The 20,384-nt window shown below is 36.1% G+C and overlaps 5 protein-coding genes, 1 non-coding gene and 1 pseudogene across 6 annotated transcripts; 2 read left to right on the top strand and 5 right to left on the bottom strand.

Moving 5' to 3' along the window:
* Positions 1–1,807: 1,807 nt before the first annotated feature.
* Positions 1,808–5,539, bottom strand: LOC108847171 (vesicle-associated membrane protein 722-like). The gene is made up of 5 exons (XM_018620359.2): positions 5,189–5,539; positions 4,321–4,462; positions 4,106–4,220; positions 3,872–3,916; positions 1,808–3,740 (listed from the first exon to the last, which is right to left on the bottom strand). Exons 1-5 carry the CDS (start codon positions 5,526–5,528, stop codon positions 3,606–3,608), a joined length of 777 nt encoding a protein of 258 aa, XP_018475861.2. The 5' UTR covers positions 5,529–5,539; the 3' UTR covers positions 1,808–3,605.
* LOC108845409 (transcription elongation factor TFIIS-like) lies at positions 1,996–2,534 on the bottom strand. The gene is made up of 2 exons (XM_018618623.2): positions 2,448–2,534; positions 1,996–2,397 (listed from the first exon to the last, which is right to left on the bottom strand). The coding sequence occupies exons 1-2, from the start codon at positions 2,532–2,534 to the stop codon at positions 1,996–1,998; spliced, it is 489 nt and encodes a 162-aa protein (XP_018474125.2).
* Positions 5,540–5,863: 324 nt separating the features above from the next.
* On the bottom strand, positions 5,864–7,685 carry LOC108844422 (vesicle-associated membrane protein 722). Its single transcript, XM_018617685.2, has 5 exons — positions 7,370–7,685; positions 6,653–6,794; positions 6,440–6,560; positions 6,293–6,355; positions 5,864–6,196 (listed from the first exon to the last, which is right to left on the bottom strand). The coding sequence occupies exons 1-5, from the start codon at positions 7,563–7,565 to the stop codon at positions 6,047–6,049; spliced, it is 672 nt and encodes a 223-aa protein (XP_018473187.1). The 5' UTR covers positions 7,566–7,685; the 3' UTR covers positions 5,864–6,046.
* Positions 7,686–9,888: 2,203 nt separating this feature from the next.
* TRNAM-CAU (transfer RNA methionine (anticodon CAU)) lies at positions 9,889–9,973 on the bottom strand. The gene is given in 2 exon segments: positions 9,889–9,924; positions 9,936–9,973. It is a non-coding gene; the product is annotated as a tRNA-Met (tRNA).
* Positions 9,974–10,122: 149 nt separating this feature from the next.
* Positions 10,123–13,572, bottom strand: LOC108832790 (3-ketoacyl-CoA thiolase 2, peroxisomal). The gene is made up of 14 exons (XM_057004810.1): positions 13,244–13,572; positions 12,838–12,914; positions 12,640–12,724; positions 12,422–12,548; positions 12,233–12,331; positions 12,085–12,152; positions 11,889–11,996; positions 11,718–11,795; positions 11,493–11,625; positions 11,297–11,393; positions 11,074–11,197; positions 10,866–10,974; positions 10,528–10,611; positions 10,123–10,431 (listed from the first exon to the last, which is right to left on the bottom strand). The coding sequence occupies exons 1-14, from the start codon at positions 13,331–13,333 to the stop codon at positions 10,322–10,324; spliced, it is 1,389 nt and encodes a 462-aa protein (XP_056860790.1). The 5' UTR covers positions 13,334–13,572; the 3' UTR covers positions 10,123–10,321.
* A 2,036-nt stretch (positions 13,573–15,608) lies between these two features.
* Positions 15,609–17,555, top strand: LOC130510059 (probable FBD-associated F-box protein At1g32375; annotated as a pseudogene).
* A 1,864-nt stretch (positions 17,556–19,419) lies between these two features.
* LOC130509143 (exopolygalacturonase-like) lies at positions 19,420–20,375 on the top strand. The gene has a single exon (XM_057004811.1). It carries the CDS (start codon positions 19,489–19,491, stop codon positions 20,233–20,235), a length of 747 nt encoding a protein of 248 aa, XP_056860791.1. The 5' UTR covers positions 19,420–19,488; the 3' UTR covers positions 20,236–20,375.
* The last annotated feature ends 9 nt before the right edge of the window (positions 20,376–20,384 follow it).

Raw genomic sequence — 20,384 nt, 5'->3', positions numbered from 1 at the left:
CAATATATCTTTTGCGGCACAAGTGGTTAGTAAAGACACTATTTGTATCCAACCCGGGTTCGATACTAGGTTCTGTTTTATTTTATTTTATTTTTTCATTTTTTAAACGACGTCGTTTTCTTAAACTAACTTGATTATTCTAAAAATAATTCCACATCAGCATAATGACCGATTAGTTTACCGATTACCTAACACAGTGTCGGTCGTAGGTACGTAAAAGACGTTTTTTATAAGTTGAGGTATCCATTTCAAATATTTGTTAGTTCAGGTACAAATACGCACAGTCAAAAAGTCTGGGTATTGATTAGGCAATATAAACCTAGTTCAGGTACTAATCGACCGTTTTTCCGATGTCTCACTAACCCTAATAACCTCCAAGGCCCAATATTAATTTCATGGACTAATACCAATAGCCCAACTTCCAAGTTTGGTTATCACCAACCAAACCCAATGGGTTTCCTCCATCTAGAAGGAACCCAACAACACAGTGATTGACACAATCCCTGACCAAACATAAGCAATGGTTGGAACCTTTACTCATCGACCCATCAACTCTTTAGCAAAACGGATACTAAAGAATGTCCCTCCTAAGTATGCATGATGAACAAACCCGTCCACTTTTCTGAACCTGCTGTACCAAATGGAGTTATATTCATCTGAAACAGGTGGATTATGTATGGTATTGCAATCGTCATAGCAATTCGTAAAAAAGTCAAGAAAGATAGCGCAAGAATCCGTGTCGGTACCAGCAATAGCAAATGTTGCCAAATTGTCGAACATTCATACGTATATATGTTAGATATATTGACTATACAAAAACCAGTTTCAGAAGTACTATCTAAGCAAAAACATTGCATGAAACCACCACAAAAAAAGCAGCACAACGAACTAAAGGAGAATAATGATGACAGCAATCACAACGAGGGAGAAATGTGGCAGACTTATTTGCCACAGTTGAAGCCACCACAGACTGAGAGGAAGATAATGAGGATCAGTGCAATGATGATTGCATGAACAGTGAGTTTTATCTTCATGTTTTGAAACCACACCTTTCTTCTCCTTTTGAGCCCGTTTTCTTATAAAAACTTGTGGATGTACACAGTTTTGAGTTCAACTAAAACTTCAAGAACATAAGAAAAGAGAGAAAGCTGCAATTCAAAGTATGTCTGTGTGTATGGACATTGAACCATTTCCATAAGAGAACTAACCTCTGAACACAAATAATGTATCTCACCACGGGCAAGAATCTGCAAATGAATGAGTTCCACAAAATGTTTAAATGGCTGAACAGCAGTTCATGTCTTTAACTACAACCGATAAATTGTACTTTCCCTTCTATTGTTAATGCTTTATGAACCAAAAGATCCTGGAACTTAAGTCATCATACTAGCTAAAGCTCTATTGGAACCAGGTTAACAAAAGAGGGTCAGATTAATTTGAACCTTTTCAATGTTTTCCATCATGGCATCTTTAACTTCAGACTGTTGAGCTTTCAACTTAGCAAGCTTGCTAAGCTCATCAGGATGATTCATACAATACCGCATGTGCTCATTGAGTTTCTTCGTTTAGATATGTCAAAGGCACTGCTTCATACAAGCTAGAGTGTCTTGTCAAGATGATTGTGGTTCGTATAAACTAAGAAACTGTTTGTATCTTTTGTGTTTTTTTTTTAATACTTATCAATTTGTTGATGGACTTGTAGTGTAGCAGTTCCCTTATGTTTTCTACTGTTTCTTTTACTATAGATAAGTAGTAGTAATTTTCATACACATCTCTGTGATATCCTTTTGAGTCTATGTCAGATAAAAATTAAAACTTTTCTCAAGCATCAGATTTACAACTGAAAGAATACAATTTCAATCGATACACACATAAACAGAAATATAAACTGGAAAATTACAAGAAAGAATTAAACAACCGAGACTTGTTGTTGTCAAATTACAAAGCCCTACCAACTTCCATCGTGTGTTGTTGTCCTTGAGTTATAGAGGCATCTTAGTGTTGTTGATCTCTTATGATCTGACTCCAATGTTGAAAAAGAGCCGAAGCGGAATTGCAGATTTTGCGGTCTTTATGCCTTGTGAGGTGCCCAAGCCTATCCATGATCCTCCTCGTTTCAGGAGCTGTTGCGCTTATGGGAAAACAAATGAGCAAAGAGAGAGTATCCACACAGATAGATGTCTCTGCTTTAGCCGCAAGAAGTCCCTTCGCGTTGGCCACATCCGCTGATTTCTTGGCTATGTCGAACAGCTCCAACGTATCCTTGTCGTTCTTCTTCACGGCTGCAACAACTTTAGGGTTTGTTCCAGAAACTTCGGGATAGACCGCTTCTTCCTCTTCGTCACCTCTAGAGGCCTTGATGTTGAAACAGAGTTGCAAGGCTTCTTCAGCTTTATCCTAATCACAGATTTAGGGTTTTGAGAAAGTTTCACCGATTGCTTCTTCGCCTGGACAGGCCTCGCTGCGAAAGATTTGCAACCGCCATCACCAGCCCTAGCCTTCTCTGTTTCAGTCGCAATTTTCTTCGTCGTCATCATGTTTCTTTCCTTTGTTGATCTACAGAAGAGATTGAATGTGGAAAAAAGAAAGAAAAGGCAAGTGTAGCAGCTAGGGTTTCACTCTCGAAGTCAAGTATGGAAATAGAGAGAGAGAGAGATAGAATAGTGAATCATATTATATAGAGCGTCGAAAAAACGAAAAAAGGAAAATAGGATTTAGCTTGGATCCCAAGTGTCCATAGCATACATAATTTCCTTTTTCTTCGATGGAGGGTGAATGCGTCAGATCAATGTTTCAACGTTAACAATTTATTTAATCAGATATTTGGGTCATATTTTATTATTTAATACTTCCGTGGGGTCCATTTATAGAGCGAAAACAAAAAAATGGAAAAAGAAAAGAAATAACTTGGATACCAAGCTTCCAAGACTCTCGCTCAGCCTCGTCGAACAAAGTATAATCTTCAAAACGACGTCTTGTTGGTCGTTGATAGATAATACATAATTTCATTTTTTTTCTTCGGAGGGTAAATGCGTCAGATCAATATTTCAACGTTAACAAAATCACGATCAAATAATGTAACAACAATAATATCCTCAGTCCAAAAATAGTAATCCCCTTTTTTCAACATCTTATCCTCTGTTCTGTAGTGTGTTTCCAATTCCATCTCTTAATCCAAAGCTATTTGAATGAAGACATTACAATAAAACCATCACAGCTTTGAGAAAAGTAGACATCGAAACACATGAGCCCAATATGGCTACAACCTACAAAGCAACCCAAGACTTACTTAACAGGTTTTAAGAAACTATCCAGAGACTTTGCTAAACCAGTCAGACCAGATTAAGATTAAGACCAGGCAGACTATGCTATACCGTCATCATAGCCATTTGCAAAAGTCGAGTCAGACCAAAGCAAACATTAAGGTTCAAATCAAGTCCAAATAAATGGTTGCCAAGAATCAGTGTCGGTGGTAACAGCAATAGCAAATGTTGGCAAAATGTTGAACATATATATATGTATATACAAAACCAATTTCAAGACGTAAAATCTAAGCAGAGAAACATAGCAAAAGCAGCACAACGAGGAAGAAAATGTTCCCAGACTCATTTGCCACAGTTGAAGCCACCGCAGACTGAGAGGATGATGATGAGGATCAAGGCGATGATGATTGCAAGAACAATGAGTTTCATGTTCTGAAACCGCATCTTTCTTCTCCTTGGTCTTATGAAAACCTGTGGCTGTAAACAGTTTTTACTTCAGTTAAAACTTAGAGAACACAAGAAAAGTAAACAGTAGGAGAGAGAAAGCTGCAACTCAAAGCATTTCTGTGTGTGTATGGACATTGAAACATTTGCATAGGAGAACTAACCTCTGAGCTGCAACTCAAACTACAAGATATCCCACGGCTAAGAATCTGCAAATGAATGAGTTCCGCAAAATATTTAAATGGCTGAACAGCAGTTCATTTCTTCACAACCGATAAACTGTACATTCCCTTCTATTTTTTAATGCTTTATGAACCAAAAGATCCTGGAACTTTAAGTCATCACACTTGCTAAAACTCTATTGGAACCAGGTTAACAAAAGAGGGTCAGATTTGAACCTTTTCAATTCCTTTCCTCATGTCATCTTTAGCTTGTTGAGCTTTCATCTTAGCAAGCTCGATAATCTCATCAGGATGGTCCATGCAATACTGCATGTGCTCTTTGAGTTTCGACCTTTTTAGAGCAGCCAAAAAAGGAATCAGTCGACAATGCCCATGAAGATATTTGAACCTTTTTTCAATAGCAATCAAAAGAGATGATCAAATATAAGTACCCAAATTCTTTATTTAAGCTGTTTGCTTGAGCAGTTGCAGCCATTCCACCACCGTATCTCTTGTTGAAATCCTCCTTCACTCGTTCCAAATAGGCCATAGGAATCTGCCTCCCAGCAGATTCAACTGCAACAACACAATAGGCTGCACAAGTATAACAAAAATAATTGAACTCTAAGACAATACTCAGAGATAAGTCAGAGAATAAACAAATCCACCATCAACAACACCACATGAAATCCAATCAGGTATAGTAAAACAGAGCAACACAATGAATACTCCTATGCAATTGCTCAAATGTTATATTCCCAACTCTGTCAACTAGCCCTGCGTTTTCAGTTTATTCAGGTTTGATATTTTTGGTTCGGTTAATTCGGGTAGGCCACAATCTCACAAATAGAATAAAAGGTTTGGTTTGGTTTTCTGCTTAATTTTGGTTTATCAAATTTCACCAAATCGAACCATTTTTAGTTTCCGCTAAATGTTGGTTTAAATTGCTTTTTTTTTTAAGACTTGGATAATATTGGTTAATTTTGGTTTTCAGCTAAATTTGGAACGGCTGGTTCGGTTCGGCTCGCGGGCTACTAGCAAAGTCGGAACCATACTTTGAAAATAAAAGTATAAAACCACAAAACTGATAACTTCAAACAAACAAGCCAAGCAAATCAGAGAAAACAGTAAAGAAGGCAGAATCGGAGATCAAGCCTAGTTATTCCACTTAAAGATCCACCAAACCTATCTCAGATTTGAACCAACATCAATTAAAGCTATAATACGTACCAAACATAAGAACTTGCCGTCAAGAGAAACTAACTTAAACCAAAACGAAACCAAAGCTATAACGAAGCAATATTACGAGTTACTACTTACTGAAACCATTTTCAACGAGGTAACTGAAGTTATGACCATCACAGTTGTAGGTGAGCTTGTTGTTTGAGGAAGGAAGCTTTTGAAGATACTGTGTAGCGATGGATGTGAACTCGCCTTCGAAACCAGTGAACTCCACGAGGATTACTGTGCCTCGAGCCACGAAGCTGCATATCAACGAGGATTGTTGTTGCGCCATATTCTTGTAAGAAAAACACGGCAATTTACCGAGAGATGTGAGATTTATTAACGCTGAAACGCGTACAGAATGGAGGACTAAATAACATTGATTTAGTCTGTCTGACTTATTCCTCACTAACGTTGATTTGTTATTCGATTTCATGACAGAAAATCTCTTCTCCAGCTTATTCCCTCATCTTAGACTTTGCATCGGGTTTTGACTCGGAGGTGGAGCCGGAGGAGCCAGCAGGTTGGTTCTCCATTCGCCTTTAGGAAGAGAATTTTGAATTTCAAGGTCTTTGTGGGTGGACACTTGTATCCATTACAATAATGTAATGTTCTGTTTTTTTTGGGTCGATTGGTTTCTTCAGCAAGAAACAGAACCCCATATTCTTTGACAAACCTGGTTTTTGGAAAAATATAATTTTTTTAATCAGGTCAGCATAATGGTTCGCAAGAATCAGTGTTGAAACACCAAAATAGCAAATGTTGGCAAAATGTCGGAACATTCATACATATATATTATGGCCTATACAAAACCAATTTCAAGAAATACAATCTAAGCAGAGAAACATAGAGCATGAGAATTTAGAAACCACAAAAAAAGAAGCAGCAGCACAACGAAGTGAATGAGGAGGATGTTGACGGAAAATCACAACTGAGGAGGAAATGTTCCCAAACTCATTTGCCACAGTTGAAGCCACCGCAGACTGAGAGGACGATGATGAGGATCAAGGCGATGATAATTGCAAGAACAATGAGTTTTATCTTCATGTTCTGAAACCACATCTTTCTTCTCATCTGTGTTCCTTGTGTTCTGAAATCTTGCGCCTGTTAAACACAGTTTTTCAGTTACAATGGAGAGGAGAGAAGAGAGAGCTGCAACTCAAAGCATATATATGTTTTTGCGTAAGAGAGAGAACAAACCTGCGAGCGAAGGTTTTCAGTTTTGTCCACCAAAAGTTCAATTTTCTCACCACGGTCAAGAACCTGCAAACGAATGAGTAAGTTCCACAATTGTATAAAATGGTTGAACAAACTCTATTGGAAATAAGTGGGTTCAGAATATCGAACCTTTTCAATGTTTTCCATCATGACACCTTTAACTTCAGACACCTGAGCTTTCACCTTAGCAAGCTTGCTAATCTCATCAGGATGATCCATACAATACTGCATGTGCTCTTTCAGTTTCGACCTTTTTTACAGCACCCAAATAAAAGGAATCAGTCGACAATCATATAACTGAAAAAATTTCAATAACCAATCAAAGAGACGTAATATAAGTACCCAAACTCTTTATTCAAGCTGTTAGCTTGAGCAGTAGCAGCCTTTCCACCACCGTATCTCTTGTTGAAATCCTCCTTCACCCGTTCCAAGAAGGCCATAGGAATCTGCCTCCCAGCAGAATCAACTGCAACAACACAATAAGCTGCACCACGAGAACCAAAAAAAAAACGGTTAAAACTTTAAGACCATACTGAGAGAAATAAAACAAGAGTAGTTGGGACATTTTAATAAGAAAACATGCGTTCCGACCGCGATCTGCAACTACCCACAACCACAAGTGGTCCGTTCGTTTTGCTAGCGTGCGACTTTATGTTTTTTTTTTTTGTTTTTCACAAATCGTTATTTCATACCACTGCTGAAAAAATTTCCTAATTTTATGTTTAAAAAAAATATGCGATCTGAAATTAATTGGAAGATGATGCTGCCGACAGACAAACGAACAACATTTGAGGACATATGATATCAGTGTCTCTACCAACTATAATATAACCGTACTTAAGATAACAATCAAACCACCCATGAAAATATCTAACTAATTGAAAATATCTAAAGCAATATTCTATCAAGAAAAGAAGGCAGAATCATAGATCCAGAACATCATATCAAAACCATCACAAAATCAGATCTAACATCAATTTTAAACCTAAATACATATACCAAACTGAGCTACGGTGCAATCATCAGATCAAGACGGCTGAGAGTTAATTGAGGACTTACTGAATCCATTCTCGACGAGGTAATTGAAGGTATGACCATCGCAGTTGTAGGTGAACTTGTTGTTCGAGGAAGGGAGCTTTTGGAGGCACTGTGCAGCGATTGATGTGAAGTTGCCTTTGAAATCGGTGAACTCCACGAGGATCACTGTGCCTCGAGCCACGAAACTGTAGATCAACGACGATTGTTGTTGCGCCATTTCTTTTTTTTTGCCTAACGCGGAGGAGGCGATGGATCGGAGATTTATTATAACGGCGTGGAGGAAGGAAGGGAGGCAGAGATCTAGAGAAGAAGAAGACTAGCGCTGAAACGCGTAGAGAGAGAGAGAGAGAGAGAGAGAGAGAGAGAGCGTCAGTGACATCTAACGTTTAATTGAATTTAAGAAAATAAATAAATAAAATTCAAACCCTTGTAATTAAGGACTAAACAAGCTAATTTATAAAATTATGGTTAACTTTGTGTAAATCAAAACGTTGAAAAGAAGGACTAAATAATAAATTATGAAATTGTTTTATGATATTTCAACTTGTGCGCCTCATTAAAGTTGGTGTGATGTTGGTATTTGATGCTTTCAACTTTTTCAACGTAACTGAAATTTAAATATGCTTGAAAATAATATCTTAAATAGTACTATAATTTATTACTAGCGTTTATATCCTCCTGTTTGGTTCAAAACAGAAAAAACAAGTGTTTATCTAATAAGTTAATACCAAACTTAATACCAGTCGGTATGTAATAACTAACTAGATTAGGACCCGCCCTAAAGGGCGGAAATTGATTTGTCAAATTTCAATTAATAATATATGGTATATATAATATGTGTATATAATATTATATATATTTTGTGTAACATTTATATATATATATATACATATTAGACATATATATAATATTTTATTAAATATATATAGAATTTAATAGTGTTATAATTTGTGTTGTACTTATTATTAGTTTGTATTTAATCTTCTTTCATTTCTAGTATAATAATTTGACTTGTCACACCTTTTACCTTTTAACACACATAGTTATGCCTTTTTTCAAAAAAAAAATTTATACACATAGTCTCGTAAAATGTAATATATAAAAATACATATTTAAAAAATCTACTGACCATATGCCACCATTATTTGGTTGTTTGAACAAAAAAAAATCATGTTCTTGCATAACTGTGTATGTTGTGATATGATGCATGTGAAGAGTAAATATATGGAAGTAAAGTTAGTGATACGAACATGAGCCTATGTTGGTCTATGCCACAATTATTTGGTTTTTGGAAGATCAATGAGCATAAGCATACACGGTCTTTGTATGCTTATGTTGTAAATGAGTCGGATATTTTTTCTCTTATGTCTGGAATGATATGGAACTCGTTGATTTAAGAGTGGTTCAGTTTTATATGATCTAATTATATTAAGAGATTAACCAAAAATATTATAAAAGTGTTACTGGTTAGGTTTAACTAATCTATGTTGGTTAAGATTTGGTTTAATTTAAGTTGGTAGGTTACATTGTATAGGAGGTATGATATATTCTACCAACAACTATGAAAGAGTCCAAAATTTAAATGAGAACTTTAAATAGTAGATAATCCCTAAATTAATAGATTAGATAAGTTTGAAAGTTTTGGTATTTGTTGAAATTTACGTGTATTTGAATGATTTCAGTAATTTAGGGAATGGTATGAAGGATATTTAAAGGCTTACGAGCAAGTTTTTTTTAATTTGTAACTTGAGTTTAAAATGTCTTAGGTGCTGACTGGTTTTCCCGCTACCACCCGCAAACGCAGCTTTTGCGGTTTATAGCGGTTGTTGGCGTTTCGAAACAATCACAGAAAACGCTACAAATCGCTTCAAACCGCTCCGAACCTCTTAAAATCAAAAGCTGGTTCCAGCTAGCGTTTGCGGTTGCGGGCGGTTGCGGGAGGGTAAATTTTTTTTCTTTAAAAACAGAATAAATAAAAATAATACTAAAAATATCCAATAAAAAATTTCAATTGAAATAATAGAAATTGTAAAATGTATTCATATTATATTTCAATTTATATTATAAAAATTCAAAACTAAAATATTTTCTATAAATTTTTTAAATTGAATAATATGATTTTATAAATATAAATTTTATATTTATCATATTATTATGATTTTTAATATTTTTATAATTACATAAAATGTAAATATTGATAAATTATTATTTAACAGATGTTGCGTTTGGTAGTTTACCAGTCATAAGAGTCCCGCAAACGCAACAATTTCTAATAGCTGTACCAGTCGTACAAATCTCTAGAAAACGCTTAAAACCGCAACCACCCGCACCCGCAAACTCCCACAACCGCAACCGCAACCGCTGCGGTTACACCAGTCAGGCCCTTAGTCATTCTACATGCACCCATGTCTGCTCCTATCTATTCAAGTATTATCCTGAGTTGTATTTGCATGTTTATTTAATTGTTTTCGTCAACATGACTATGCTCATTAGTTACTGTTATAATGCATGATCTTCTAGAAAGAAGGAAAAAAATTTAATGGGGTGAGAGAGGCTCGAACTCTCGACCTCAGGATCACTCAATAGCTATGAGACCTACGCGCTAGCCAACTGCGCCACCACCCCAATTGATATTCAATAATATTTTCTCATATGAGTTAAAGAACATCAAAGTGAAAACTTGGACTTTAGTGGAACATTTCACACATATCCATTGAAATCTAAAAAGGTTGTTGCCAGCAGAAATTTCTATAATATCCAGATGCAACACAAACTCGAGAATAACAATATTATCCATACATATAAAGATTTCATAGAAGATTCCCCATCATGTGAAAACAATATACTAAGAAAAAACATGACCTGGTCAAGAAGAATACAAGACTCAGGCAAACATTGGTTGCGACGCTTTATTCAAATAACTGTGATAAACTGAAGCAATGTGTGTTTGATGCTTGTACACATCAGTTATCTTTAACGAGCGTCCTTGGACAAATAGCCTTGAGCTTCAACTTTCCTTGCGTTGCGAAGCTCATCAACTCCATCTCCTCTCTCAAACACAGCCGCTGCACCCATCCCCGTCCCTGCCAGATTTTTCCCAACCAACAATAACATTTTCAGACACCAATTTAGAGATCGAATGAGTGAGATTATAGTGTGTGTGAGAGAGAGAGGCATACCAATGCACATCGACACTACCCCAAAACGACAGTCTTTTCCACGGCGTTTCATCTCGTGCAACAAAGTAGCAACGCAACGTGCTCCTGTGAGACATTTAAACAAGCATTAGCTAATCTTGCGTCTCTTAGCTATAGGTCTGAATGTAGCAGACTAGAGCAGTTGTGAGTTGGTTAGAACGAAGTTTTTGAAAGCACACGTATAAACGATGGGTCGGTAGATTGTTTTGGGTGAATTTCAAAGGGTATGGTTGAGAGCTTATAGATGAGCTTATTAAACAAGTCTCTTTTGTTTGCTGAATTGAAAAAAAGAACAGTAATTATATAACTATCTCATATACCTGTAGCTCCCAAAGGATGTCCTATGGCCATTGCGCCACCGTTGACATTGATTTTCTCTGCGTCTAGTCCCAATTTGTTACGGCAATAAACAAACTGAGATGCAAATGCCTGAAACCACACAAGGATTTAAACGGACAGTTATCATCACAAGGTTTTGGGGAAAAAGATATGTGGTAAGAAGATCCTAGAAGTGTTTTGCTTATTTACCTCGTTGATCTCAAACAAGTCGATATCATCGAGTTCTAAACCAGCAGCCTTAACTGCAGCAGGAATGGCAACTGCAGGACCGACACCCATGATTGCTGGGTCAACACCAACTGCAGCAAATGTCCTGCAATTTTTTTTCCAATAGTGTGCTACTCAGGGAAATGGACATCACCAGTATGTGCAGACATATACTGTTATAACTTTATCAGAAATTATCACCCACCTGAACACACCAAGAACGGGAAGTCCTTTTTGCGTAGCAACACTTCTCCTCATGAGGAGAACCGCTCCTGCACCATCACTTACTTGGCTGGAGTTTCCTGTTTGAGATAGAAAACAAAAGGAAGCAATGGATTTAAAGTTGTGATAATAAAGAACTGTTTTCTGTACAATCGGACAATCGGTTCAGGGAAAAGTACCAGCAGTTGTGGTGCCATCCTTTTTAAATACTGGCTTCAGCTTCCCAAGTGTAGCAAGAGTTGTGCTTGGTCGGATCCCATCATCAACAGAAACTGTAATGGGTGTCTCATCGCCGGTCTTTGGGTCAACAAGCTGAAACACAAAACACAGTGAAGTTCAGTAAGTAATGCATCAGGAGAAGTCTTCAATGTTAACAGTTATTGTATGAAGTATCTGGAAAATACCTTGGTTTTAACCGGAATGATCTCATCCTTGAATTTACCAGCAGCAGTAGCAGCAGCTGCCTTTCTGTGCGAGTCAACCTAGCAAAATGACTTAATAGCTTAGCATTCGGAGATCAAATTGATGGGTTTATCTAGAAGTACAACCACACTTAGAAAGTTCAGTAGCCTTACAGCAGCTTGATCTTGCTCCTGCCTTGAGACACCAAAACGGTGTGCTACATTTTCTGAAGTAACACCCATAGGGAGAAGACAATTCTGTGCTTGCTCAAACTTCTTCACCTGCAATACCATAATACGTTTTATAGTGTGCCAAAAACTAAACAGAGACGGTTGAGAATCCATGGAGGAAAGGATAAAGAGACAGTACCGCTGGGTTGACTGACCCTTCCCATGCCATAGGATTGGTAGTCATGGACTCCAATCCCGCCCCAATACCTGCATCCAACCTCATCGTCAGCTATACGAGAACAAAGACATCATCAGTCAATGTAAATCAAAGATAGCTATTCTCTAACCAATATCATAAAATCCAGCTTTGATGGCAGCAGCAACGTCAGCAACAGCCTGAAGCCCAGAGGAGCACTGTCTATTCACGGTCCTCACCGCCACAGTTTCTGCACCAAATGACATAACAACATGAGCATACAGCTAACAGACACAAAGATTTGCATCGATGTACATAAAAAAGAAAAAAAAAATCATACCAGGGAAACCAGCATAGAAAGCAGACATCCTGCACTCACTGGCTCTCTGAGATCCGGGTGCCAAAACGGTACCAACAACAATGTCACCAACTTCACTTGGGTCTAGATTTGTCTTCTCTATCAAAGCCTGCACCAAGAAGATAATAATAACACAAATAATTTAGAAGTAGGAAGGAAATGAGTAACTAAACAGAATACAAGAGATATAGCAGGCAGACCCTCAAAACAGGTGCAAGGAGATCATCAGGATAAGTATCCTTGAAGTTGCCACGTTTGGACTTGCAAAGTGCAGTCCTATGTGCCCTGCAAAATAGATCAAAACGCGTGAGTTTTCATCACAAGAATCTTACAGAGAGAGAGAGAGAGACAACAAGTCTTCATAAATTCTTTGAAAAACATAAAGAGATGGACTTTACGCGACAATGACAACATCATCACCATAGAGAGAGGTCCTCTGATAAGCAGCACTGTCCCCAGCCAAGCAAGCAGAAGCCTGGAAAGATACACGTTAGTAAAGAAATGATTCGATGATAATAGTAGTCGACTACGAGATAAGCTTTTGACTTTTTTAAGAGATAAATGTAAATGGTGAAAATTGAAGATTATCTATCTCAATCAAGCAAACCAAAAAAAAAAAAATCCAAGTCTTTCAAAATTCGATCTCAAACTAGCTGAAACCATAGCTTTTTTCAGCGTGGATTGAATCAAATTATGATTCAACCTCAAAATCAAAAATTCAGTAAAAGAAATCAAGATCGAGCAACAATCCGTAAAACGCGAAGCCTAGAGAGATAGAGAGAGGGAGAAAAGAAAAAAGCTTACAGAGAGAGAGCCCTCGACACTGTGGGAGGAAGAAGAAGAAGGTCGGAGATGTTCAAGAAGAACTCTTTGTCTCTCGATCGCTTTCTCCATTTTTGCCGACTCAAACTCGGATCTGTTTTTTGTTTTTTTTTTTCGGGGAAAGGATTTGGTTGTTAACACGAAACTACACAGTCGTCGGGTTTGATCAATTTATAAGCAAAGAGTCGATAGCTCCCACCGCTTTAGCCGTTTTTATAAATCTATATATTAAGAGTTCAGTAATCATTTTTGCTTCTAAATATTTACTTCCATAATGTGAATAATTAGTATTTGGACACAAATTCTTATCCTTGTCAGTAGCATACTACAAAATCAGACACTATTAGCTATGTTCTTAAAGGATTAATCTATGCGTTTTTAATAACAAAAATTTGTGCTGGTTTGGTTAATATGTCCAATAAGAAAAAAGATTTAAATAAACTGAGAGAAAAAAGACAAGCAGATAAGAAGATTAGGCTCTGACGTGTGCCCCCGCCCGTTTGGGCCTCTTTGAATTGCGTGCCGTATATTCCTTTCCATCTTCTGGATCTCAACCTTCTTAAAATTTATACGATGACCCCCAATTTTTTCCGCTGACTTTATTTACGCCTCAGACTTGTTATTAGTAATACCCCTTTTTCTTTTACAGATGGAAAACAAACACTTCAGCTTTCGATTAATAGTATTTGCAAATATCTGAGGAATGTTTTGCTTGTGGAAGCAAACTCTTTTTTCCCTTCCTAGATGATGGAGAAACGCATTTCACACAGAGGCCAGAAAATTGTCACCGGCCACGTTCTTCAAAATTATCACGCATTTAACGTATACTAGATCATGACCCGCGCGCCTGCGCGGATTTATCTTTTGATTCACATATTTTATATATATGTTGTATATTATTTAAGATTTATAATATAAAAAAGTTAGAATGATCCGGAACCAAAAAAAATCGACCCGAAAAAAAAAATCAAATACCTACTTAGATCCAAATTTTGAGAACTCGAAGAACTCATACCTGAAATGAACAGATTTATACCAGATCCAGTGAGCTAAATTTCAAACATAATATTTTAATTCATTTTTTGGGTTGGTGAGATTTACTATTTATTCGGAAGATTTTTGGCTAACTTAATGGTATATATTCGTAGGTTTCTTTTTTTCTGAACAGGAAAAAAATAAGATTTGGATCTTGATTAAATTTATCTTATATAACAAATTGCTACTATAAATAATTTTTATAAAAACTAATTTGAAGCAGTAATATCATTTTTGTTATAAATTAGTATATTATGGTTTATAGGTCCAAAGTATAGAGTTAGTCGTCTTCATAGTATTGCTAATATTGATTGATGCAAGTTAATGAATACAGATAATATATTGTATTATTAGTAATATGTCGTATAGTATTATATGTTAGTAGATGTATTATTAATAATCTATCTTATAGTATAATATGCTAGTGGATGTATCTAGCTTATAGTAAAATATATGCAATATAAGGAAACATGCGTAGTGGATATAATAATAAGGTAAGAAGTGAAAAACTATGGTAATGGTTGATATTAATTATATAAAAAGGCATGTCTAATAATAAGTAGATAAATATAACATTAGTTACATAAGGTCCAACTTAAAAATCCACCTAGAAGAAGTTGTAATGTTTCTGTTTTAATAAGATAGATTATATGGATACAAGTGCGTTAGTCCAACCAGATATCGCAACGTGTGTGTATAAAAAACATTTCAACCATCAGTGTTAAACTGTTAAGCTTATATATCCAACCGAAGTTATGGACCTATATTCTCAAGTAGCCAAGTAAAATTTGGGTTGATGGGCCGAAGTTAGATTCATTTTACATTTCATATACTCCATGTACCATTTTAAGTGATGTTTAAGCATTTTTATTTTGTTCTATTATAAGTGATGTTCTCACATTTCTAGATAAAATTTAATGTCAATTGAAACTTTCAACCAATTACAAAATACTACATGTTTTTTTTATTGGTTAGACTGATTTTATTAAATGCAATTTTATGTAACCAAGATAAATTGCATAGAAATTTGTATTTTCTTAATCTTTGTGTAGAAACCTTAAACATCACTTAAAATGGTACAGAGGGAGTACTAAATTAACTTTCCCACGTGTCTTCTAGATTCTGTTCTTCAGATTACAGTTTTTCCAAGCGGTGGATTTACTGGAGAACTGAGCTGATATCTCCCAGGAATCGTCATATAAATTAAGAGTATAAAGGTAATCGGTAATTCACTGCTTCAGGTTTGGTTTATAGCGAACTCTTTGTCTGAGCGCTAACTATATGTTTCTTGAATATATAAGTTCAGCATAAGATGCAGTTAGGTGAGTTGTATACTCTGTTATTTGTCTTTGAACTACATAACTATTTTCTTACGCTAGGGTTTGCTTTTGACCTTGTCTCGTTTCTTATGACTTCTTTTTTCTGTTTTTTTTTCTTCTATGCTTTAGGCTTTAGTGTCTCATGTGTATAGGATAAGTCATTTGCCTGAAGCTCTACTCTTGAGAATACTCTCTAAACTGCCTACTACTAAAGATGTTTTGGTCACAATGGTATTGTCAAAACGATGGGAACGTCTTTGGAAGTCAGTCCCGAAACTTGTGTACGACGATACCTATCAGAATATTGATATCGGAAGGTTTTCCCGCTTTATAGACAGGTCTTTGATTATGCCGAGGCGCCAGTGGAAACTCTGCATTTCAAACTTACTCAAACGTCTCTTGCTGTTGATATTGGAGTATGGATCACCATCGCTCTTAAGTACCATCATGTGCGTGACCTGAGTATCGATATCGACTGTTCTTCTTCCGGTACAGCTTCTCCAGTCATACTTCCAAGGAGTTTATTATATACAGGCTCTAGAATGCTTGTTTCCTTGAAACTAAAGAGTGTGACTCTTACGGATGTTTCTTCTACCTTGCCTTCTTCTTTCCCGACCCTTAAAACTTTGAGCCTTGTATCTGTCAAGTACCCTGGTGAAGAGTTTGCCAGGAGGCTTTTGTCCAGTTGTCACGTTCTTGAAGATTTGGTAGTGGAACAACGTGTCAATGACAATGTGGCCGTTTTCACAGTTAAGGTTCCTTCTCTCAAGAGTGCAACTTTGTATAAAGCAGCCAGACTAAGTATAGAAGGTGAAGATGGGTTTGTGATAGATGCTCCTTCTTTGGAGCAATTGGGGATTTCTTTTGATCCGGTTGGGTTTTGTGTCATTGAGAATGAAATGCCTAATATCGTTAAGGCAGAGGTGGTTGCCGCTCATAGTTCTCCTGGGGTGACTCTGAGTCCTGTTACTTCAGCAAAGCGTCTCTTTACATGTTTACCATACTCAAAGGTAATAATATTTGTAATCTTTTACCTTATCACTAGCATATTGCACAGGTTCTTGATAATATCTGCCTAAATAAAATATAATAATAATAAAAAGGAAATCTGCCTAAATATACTTTCCGTTATTTGTAATCTTTGACCTTGTGCATCCCTTATTTATTTTCTTTTCAAAATCAAGTATTACTGAAGAAATACATTGTACTTGTTCTTAATTATGTATTGCATGGTATTGTATTGCAGGATGCATATTCTGTTGGTACTGTCTTCCACCGTCTTGTACACTTGAAAATATGCACATGTGAAACAGAGTGGTTGAATCTACTTATGCGTTTGCTAAACGATTCACCTAATTTACGCTCCCTCAAACTTCAACAGGTAAGATACACACACACACGTCAATGCAATTCATTGTAATTTGTATGCGACCATGGTATTTTCCAGTCCTTATATTGTCGATTTATTGCAGTGGCATAATGGTGAACACATGCGCCCCTGTTGGAATGACCCGAGCTCATTTCCTGAATGTCTGTCATCGAGTCTAGAAACTTTTGAATGGATAGGATATGAAGGAAGAAAAGAGGAGAAAGAAGTAGCAGCATTCATATTAAGAAGCGGAAGATGTTTGAAGAAAGTGACTATCTCCTCTAAATCCACGGACTCCGACAATAAACTTGAGATGCTCAAGGACTTGTCCTTGTCCTTCAGGCGTTCACCCACATGTCAGCTTGCTTTCGACTGAAGTTGCACTCAAACGTCAAAGTTGGGTTATGTTTGATCCCATGTCTTATAAATGTCAAAAAAAAGCTTAACTAGAGCTTGTGTTTTCTCTTGTAAATTATTTAGTTTGTCATGTTGGTCGAGTGATAGGTTTACAAAATCAACCGATCAGTGTTGGGAAGTCAACACATGTCTATGAATCGACTGCTCCTAGAGTTAAAATAATAAAACAAACCAAGTGGTCTCTTTTGCATAAACCTTGTTGAAATGATAATAATAAGATTGTTTCTCGTTGACCAAAAAGATTGTTTCTCCTCCTAGTACAGGCTTTTTGCAGATGAAATGGGGACCCCTTCTTGGAAAGAAGTGCTATTAATGGTGATTCTCCTATAAACAATCGTATCCATATTCCATAGAAAATAAAAGTTGTGGTGGTAGAGGACCTCCACCTACCAATTCAACGTATATAACCTTTTGATCGTGCATTACCATTTTGACGTAAAACTTGTCCTTTGTTTCTTCGTGTTTATTTAGCCGGAAGTTCGTCTACATTTTGTCATGGTGACCTTCTGCGTCCATTTAAATAATCTGGTATAAGTTCACATGGTGACCTTCTGCTTCTTTTCTCGAATGAGTACAACAACCCAGATACGTATTGGGCTTTCCTAACCCATCTACTAAGCTGATTGCTTCACTTACACTGGACCTGGGCCTGCTGAACGTAGTGGGGCCTCCTCATGCCTTCGGGAAACATTACTAAATGTCACTAGAGCTATGTATGAGTAGATAATTTCTATTTGAATGTTTTTGCCACATCTAAATATAAATGCACCAAATTAAGCAAGAAAATTCGATCACCTCAATTAGTTTTCCATTTTATTTTAATCCTTATTACACCCCGTAACAATGGGAGTTATATCAATAATTGATCATTTCCTTATTACAGCAGATCATATGTATCTACTAAAAAAGGTTTAGCTTAAATGTTCACAAAATTAAGCAAAAAATCCGATCATATCAATTAGTTTTCCATTTTATTTTAATCCTTTCCTTATTACACCCCGTAACAATGAGAATTATATCAATAATTGATCATTTCCTTATTACAGCAAATCATATATATCTACTAAAAACGGTTTAGTCAAATGTTAACATTTAGTGACTATATAGATTTGTAATTTTTTTGGCAACTCAAATTATGTTAGATAAGAAAATCTCATATTAGACAGATACAACACCCGGTTATAGAATTTATTGATTTTAAAAGTTGATAGATTTGTTAAATTTAGAAAGAGTTGTAAAAAGTTTTGTATATTGTGAAAATACGTAAAAATAAATTATTGTAATGATTTTAAGAATCTAAGGTAAATATGTAGTATTCTTCAAATCTTGTTTCATGAGTTAAATGGTTAAGAATATAATTCTTAATAACACTAATTTTACTAGATTTATGGAATCATTAAAATCTAAACATTTTGAATAACAAAAGATTTGAAGAGAATTATAAAATCATTATACCAATAATAAAAGATTTGTAAAGAATTGTATAATTACCCTACCAATAACACTAGACTTTATATATTCTTAAAATCATTAAAAGTATACTTCCCATTAACACCCCCTTATCTTAATGTGACATTTAAATTGAATAATTCATACATATAAGCTCCATTAGTACGTAAACACATAAAATATTATACACATATTTTAAAACTCCCATACTGATATACAAGCTCTTGTTCTTTTCCATCTTTCGGTTTTAATTGTTTTTGCCAGAGATGTGTAGTATGCTAACCTAAGAAATGTAACAACATTTTTACTTTTGGTAGTATAATTTAACTTTTGTCAAAAGGAAATAAATTTAAAAAAAAAAAGAATAGAAAACGGAAGAATCTACATATATTGATTGAGTTACAAATTACACATAAATTTTATTACATCTTGATAAGATTATTTCTTAATATCATGACACTAATTATTTTCCATATGTATGGTAGTAACAGATTGTGTTTCCCTTATATGTCTATTAAAGATTTAATGTCATATATATTCTGATCTTATCACCCTATAAATAAAGAAGCTCAAACGCTTGACTTGGCTTCAACTAAACCAAAAGGTAATTAAGAAAAAAAAAAGCGAGATCGATCGAGATGGCGTCTAGGTTTCTGGTCTTGTGTGTCTCCTCTCTCTTCTTCTTCTTACTCGCCGTCTCAAGTGCTCCCACGAGTGGATATTACAAAGGAGATAAGGTCTTCGACGTCAGAAACTACGGTGCTCGCGGCGACGGTAAAACAGACAACGCTATTGCGATTGCAAAGGCCTGGAACGATGCTTGTCAATGGAGTGGTGGAAGCTCAACGGTCTATATACCCCTCGGAACATTCTATCTCAGTCAAGTAACGTTCACTGGCCCTTGCAAAAGTTATATCACTTTTATAATCACCGGAACCTTGACGGCTCCTCGGGATCCTGACGTCATCAAACAAGAAGCATGGATCGAGTTCCGGTACGTAGACAATCTCACCGTTACAGGAGGAGGGTTGCTTGATGGTCAAGGTGATTACTCTTGGTCCCTCAACGATTGTAACAAAAACCCTAAGTGTCGTACACTAGCTATCAACATAGGGTTTGCGTTCGTTCGATCGTCGAGGATCAACGGTCTAAATTCGATCAACAGCAAAATGGGTCACTTCAACTTATTCGCGGTCGAGGATTTTAACATTACCGGCGTGACTATCACGGCTCCTGGAGATAGCCCTAATACCGACGGTATCAAGATTGGTAGATCCAAGGATATGCACCTTTACAACGTCACTATTGCAACCGGTGACGATTGCATCGCAATACTTGACGGAACTACCAATTTGGATATCTCTGATGTCAGGTATATTAATTAGCCTCAGATATAGCTTAAACTCAAATTTGACTAGCGGAAATCTAGCAATCTCCTTACCGTAAAATATGTAAAGTATCGTAAACCATAAGATAGATGGTAATATTCTCTGATTTATTTCTTTTTTTGTTTAAGCAAAAAAATCTATATATA

Source organism: Raphanus sativus, chromosome 3 (genome assembly GCF_000801105.2).
Source record: "Raphanus sativus cultivar WK10039 chromosome 3, ASM80110v3, whole genome shotgun sequence".
Classification (NCBI taxonomy): Eukaryota; Viridiplantae; Streptophyta; class Magnoliopsida; order Brassicales; family Brassicaceae; genus Raphanus; species Raphanus sativus.
Note: the sequence above shows the minus strand (reverse complement) of the source record. Positions and strands in the feature narration are given on the sequence as shown.